Source organism: Babylonia areolata, chromosome 19 (assembly GCF_041734735.1).
Source record: "Babylonia areolata isolate BAREFJ2019XMU chromosome 19, ASM4173473v1, whole genome shotgun sequence".
NCBI lineage: Eukaryota > Metazoa > Mollusca > Gastropoda > Neogastropoda > Buccinidae > Babylonia > Babylonia areolata.
In genome coordinates this window covers 26,251,215-26,256,214 of record NC_134894.1, presented here as the reverse complement: position 1 = coordinate 26,256,214, position 5,000 = coordinate 26,251,215, and the positions used below count along the sequence as shown (strand labels likewise).

The following is a 5,000-nucleotide window of genomic DNA, read 5'->3' as shown; positions in this document are numbered from 1 at the left end:
CAATGGATCATAAATTTTATCAATGATTATGTAAAAATTTGTTGTAACATGTGTAACATTGAATCCAAGTTACCTAAACTAACTTTCCCGACGCAGATGTTTGAATTACTGGATTTGTAATAATGATAGCAATGAATCTATCATGCGATCCTTAGCCAATGCAATGCATTCAAACAAAGTCTGTGCAAAATTATGTATTTTTTTAATGATTACCTAAAACCTTATGACATATGTAACATGGAACCCAAAATACCTAAACTAACTCCCCCACCTTAGATGATTTTATTTTTCAGAAACACTGCAGGCACTCCATTTTCATATCAATTCTTCCCAGTGTTTAACTGTTTAAAGTACTACCGTTCATCTTATTATGAAATGGGAATTGTATTATTTATATCACTTGACAAAAGTTTTCCTCTTTATCTGAAGAATTGTGATCAAAACACCAGATTCTTTGTATCTTTCTATTCGGTCTATCAACAGAAAAGTGATTAGCGTTATCCTCACAGTGAACAAATATGTAAGATTGCAGAAAAACAAAATGTAATAAAAGTAAGACTTTGAGAAAAAACAAAACCAAACAACAACAACAATAACAACAACAAACAACAAATAAAAATAAGGAATTTTATCTGTGTAAAGCAGAACCAAAGAACATGTGTTCCGTGTCCGAATGTGACACCTGACTTCATCTCGAGCACTACTAAACGTGAAATGCTTCAAACTTAATTAATGTTAAGAAATTCATTCACAATCAGTGTATACTTTGGTTTTTCAGAACTTGTGTGATGTAAAATGTGGCTGTTCTAATCAAATTTTGCAAAACAATAAGCGCGTAGGGACTGACATGTTTCGGATACAACAATTTTTTTCGTTCCACACTTCGTCTGTCTTGTGAACTGATAAACTACATCATTTCGTGATAAAACTTCACCAGACAGCAAAAGCCAAAGTAATTTAAGGGGGTGATTTTCTACTTTGAACTTTGTTGTTTGGAACTTCTGATGCAACAAGTCTTCAACTGAAAACACTTAAACAGTCTTACTGAACTACAAGCGTTGACGGTTCGAAATCTTACGCCAGTATCCGTATATTACCGAATCTCGCCATGTGTCAGAAACAGTGATTGTGTCTAAACTTAATCGGATCAGAGATAAATGCACAAACAAACCATAACAACGACGAAATTAACATACACATTTTTTAAAATTTTATTTTTATTTTTTAATATAGAAACCACAGGGTGCGAATGAACATATCGGAGATTTCCGTGTAACATATGTACATCTCACACGCTGTCGGAAACAACACATTTTCTGAATCTGTGTTCAAACACACACGATTGAAGGGTGTTTGTCAAACCGATTTACGCTTTCCCGCGATGAATCCGCATGATTTGTGTGGAAACAGTTCTAATTTTGTTTACATGTATATTTTTATCGGAACTGAAAATTAATATGCGACGTCGATTGCATTTAAATAGTTGAATAGACATTTTTTCCCCAGAAAATGAGTGTATGTGCTGCAGAAGATAGATGTTTTGACCACCTGTCGCAAGTAAAGAACGTGTAGTGTATTCATGAATGTGCTTGCCTTTGAATGAATAAAAATACGTCAAGAGCAACGGGTTGTTTACGTCTGTCACGCGGGTGTTTTGCGTAATATTTCAAACTTGATGTACCATTTTTACTGATGATCAATGTTTTATTATCACAACGAATGAATATAGATCAGGTCTGTATGTACTGGATTTTAATCAGGTTTGTACTTATTTGTTTCCGACCACTTCATGTTTAGACACATTGCCATGTCACAAAATGGCGCCGAAATTTTGGATGTTTTTAATAATTTTCAACACGTTTAAGACACAAGAACAAACCATATTCTCACAAAATTGTTGCAGACATTTCTTTAATGAATTGCAATCCTGATAACATGTGAAACATTTGAATAATCATTCTAAACACATGTTTATACTGAATCAGACTGAGAGACCCCCATTTCCAACAAAGTTCTGGAGACTGACCCATTTTCCTTTTCCAGGCAGTTTTTGATCTTCATGACTATCTGATGCACTTCATTTTGCGACCTTCATACTCCAGCCAGATACATTTTCTTTCCCACGCTAAACTGACGTGTCTACTGCGCCAGGGTTCGTGAGTCACATTTGCAAATACCGCTTCATTTCCAAAGAAAAAATATATTTCATACCGTTCTTTTTACATCAAGACATGATGTTGGTCGATTTTGCCATCATCTGCCTTCCATGCTTTCTGAATTAATTGTCTGGACAGTGCTCCGACAATGTTCATTGAAACAACCTCCTAGTTAACAGGTATTGAGATATTCATATACTACACGTTAATAAGCAGAGCATGAAGTATTTCCAAGTTGTGCATTGCGTAAAATGTCAACATAATTGTTCTTACGAACTAAATGATCCCGTGCTGCCTTCGTAAATTCACCTTTGCAGTCGGTATAATACCGATTTCATTCTTTATGAAATGTCAGGACTGGTAAGAAACTGTAAAACATTCATAAAAGCAAATTTGCGTTTTCTACCAATTTAGTATATAATAGATGAAATTAAAAATGTTTGTTTCCTTTTGACCCCAAAGAGTTCTCTTATTTTCTGTACGGTATCTGTCATCTGCCGCAGTGACCTACTAACGGAGGTATAGGACAGCATCAGCGCGGCAGCAGTCAGCCACAAGTACTGTACCGCGCTAAACGCTTTCCTCTGGCGACCCCTTATACCGCGCTTGCGTAACCCTGGCTTGCTCATGCCTTGCGGATCTTTGTAAGGCGCTCTCTCATAGCCAAATGTGTGAGAAATAATTATTAAAAATCAAAATCTAACCATGTTCCCGCCCACCTACAGCGGTCAAGTTTTTATATCAGCGTGATCAGTATGATTTATTCTATTTTATCGTGAAAAGAACGGTTTTGTTGCAGACATTTTGACCATTTTTGTATCTGCCCTAGACAAAGAGAAAGAGAGAGAGAGAGAGAGAGAGAGAGAGAGAGAGAGAGAGAGAGAGAGAGAGAGAGAGACAGACAGACAGACAGACAGACAGAGAGAGACAGAGACAGAGAGAGAGAGAGAGAGAGAGAGAGAGAGAGAGAGAAACCAGATGTCTGACCTTTCCACGAACGCAAAGCTCTGGTCTGAACGTTGAGAAAGTACCCTTGGTTTTTGTAAAACATATAAAAAACACAAAGAAGGAAATATGATCATGTGAAAGATACTGAGACGGCAGATCATTGAAAGAAATCGAGAATATTAAAAAGACAACAACAAAAAAAAAAAGAAAAGAAAAAAAGAACTCCGTTAAAAAGGATAGTAATATATGGTCACCAACTGGACGGGGAAGGGACGGAGATGACATTCATATCGAAACCACTCAGCTTTGGTGGATGCAGCACCATCATTGTCTTGATGTTTTGTTGTCGTTGTTGTTTTCGTTTCTGTTAATTTTACTGTTTGTTTTGTTTTTTGAAGTGCCGCCTGGAAACATCCTCAGCCTTGATCAATGACCAAACAGTTACAAGGAGACAAGTCTAGGAGAAAATATCAGACAAGCAATACACGACAGATAAAACAACAACAACACAAAAGGAAAACGTAACACAAGAAAACAAATAGGATGTACGGAGGTACCTGGTGGCAAAGCCTTGATTGTATAGTGTTGTATTGTTTTCCTTTTTGGTCACGACAGATTTCCCTGTGAGAAATTCTGGCTGCTCTCCCCAGGGAGAGCACGTCGCCACAGTGAAGCGCCACTTTTTTGTTGTTGTCTGCAAGTATATATTCTGTTTTCATACCAAAGTTGATTTTGCTACAGACAACTCCTTTTGTTGCCTTGCTTTCTTTTACGTGCGCTAAGTACATGCTGCACATGGAAATTGCGTTTATAATCTCATTCGAACGATAACGCCCAGACTAGCACTCACTGTCTAGAAGAGGGGAGGGGGCGTGGGGGTGGGAGACGACGGGGGTGGGGGGTGGGGGGTGGGGGGGGGGAGCGAGGTGGGTGGGTGGGTGGGGGGGATTCTGGCGATTGTTGGGATTCGATCCCGTACACTCAGGTTCTCTGGCATCCTATACGGACCCGTTACCACAAGGCCACCTTTCCACTTCAATCAGTTATCACCCAGCATGCACAAACACGATGACATCCATTACCAAGAGTTCAAAGCGGAATACCCCGCAGGTATTGTTGGAATAATTAATTCATAAGCTCTGACGAAAAATCACCAGATCAAAAAGAATTCATGATCACTTGTAGGTTTGCTATAGGTGCTAAAAAACAACAACACCTATCTATTGGATTTTGAACGTTTGGACGCGTGTACAATACATTGTCTGACATTTATTTCCACATCTTTTTTTAAAAGAAAGAAAAAAAGAAAAACAACAAAACCAACAACAACAAAAATAAGCAATTAAATAAAAGAATGGACGCTTGACAATAATTATGATGAAGCTCATGCCATCTTATAACGTCCGTCGTGTTATGCTTGAACGTATTCTTTATGTAAATTGTACTCTGTGTGTGTGTGTGTGTGTGTGTGTGTGTGTGTGTGTGTGTGTGTGTGTGTGTGTGTGTGTGTGTGTGTGTGTGTGTGTGTGTGTGGGTGTGTAATTAAAATACAAAATCATTTCCATCACTGCCATCACATATACGTTATTTTCAGAGCATCTGACCTTAACTGCGAAGAAGGTATGTTTGTCTTCGTCTGTCTATCAATCTGCTTGAATTCATGAGCTTGCGATTGCGTGCGTGCGTGCGTGCGTAGGTTCGTAAGTGTCTGCATGCTTGAAGTGTGTGTGTGTGTGTGTGTGTGTGTGTGTGTGTGTGTGTGTGTGTGTGTGTGTGTGTGTGTGCTGCGCGGATGTGTGTCGTTGAATGTATTTGTGTATGCGTATGTGCATGTGGTGTTTTTTTTGTGTTTTTTTCTCTCTCTCTCTGTAAGCGCGCGCGTGTGTGTATGTGCAT

General features: G+C 38.6%; 1 protein-coding gene across 2 annotated transcripts in view; it reads left to right on the top strand.

Annotated features, from left to right (window-relative positions):
- The window catches only part of LOC143293564 (uncharacterized), a 43,090-nt gene that overhangs the window by 3,769 nt on the left and 34,321 nt on the right, over positions 1 to 5,000 (top strand). For both annotated transcript variants that reach the window (XM_076604541.1, XM_076604540.1), the window contains exon 3: positions 4,699 to 4,724. In XM_076604541.1, coding sequence (XP_076460656.1) covers positions 4,699 to 4,724 — 26 coding nt within the window. The remainder of the gene's footprint in view (positions 1 to 4,698; positions 4,725 to 5,000) is intronic.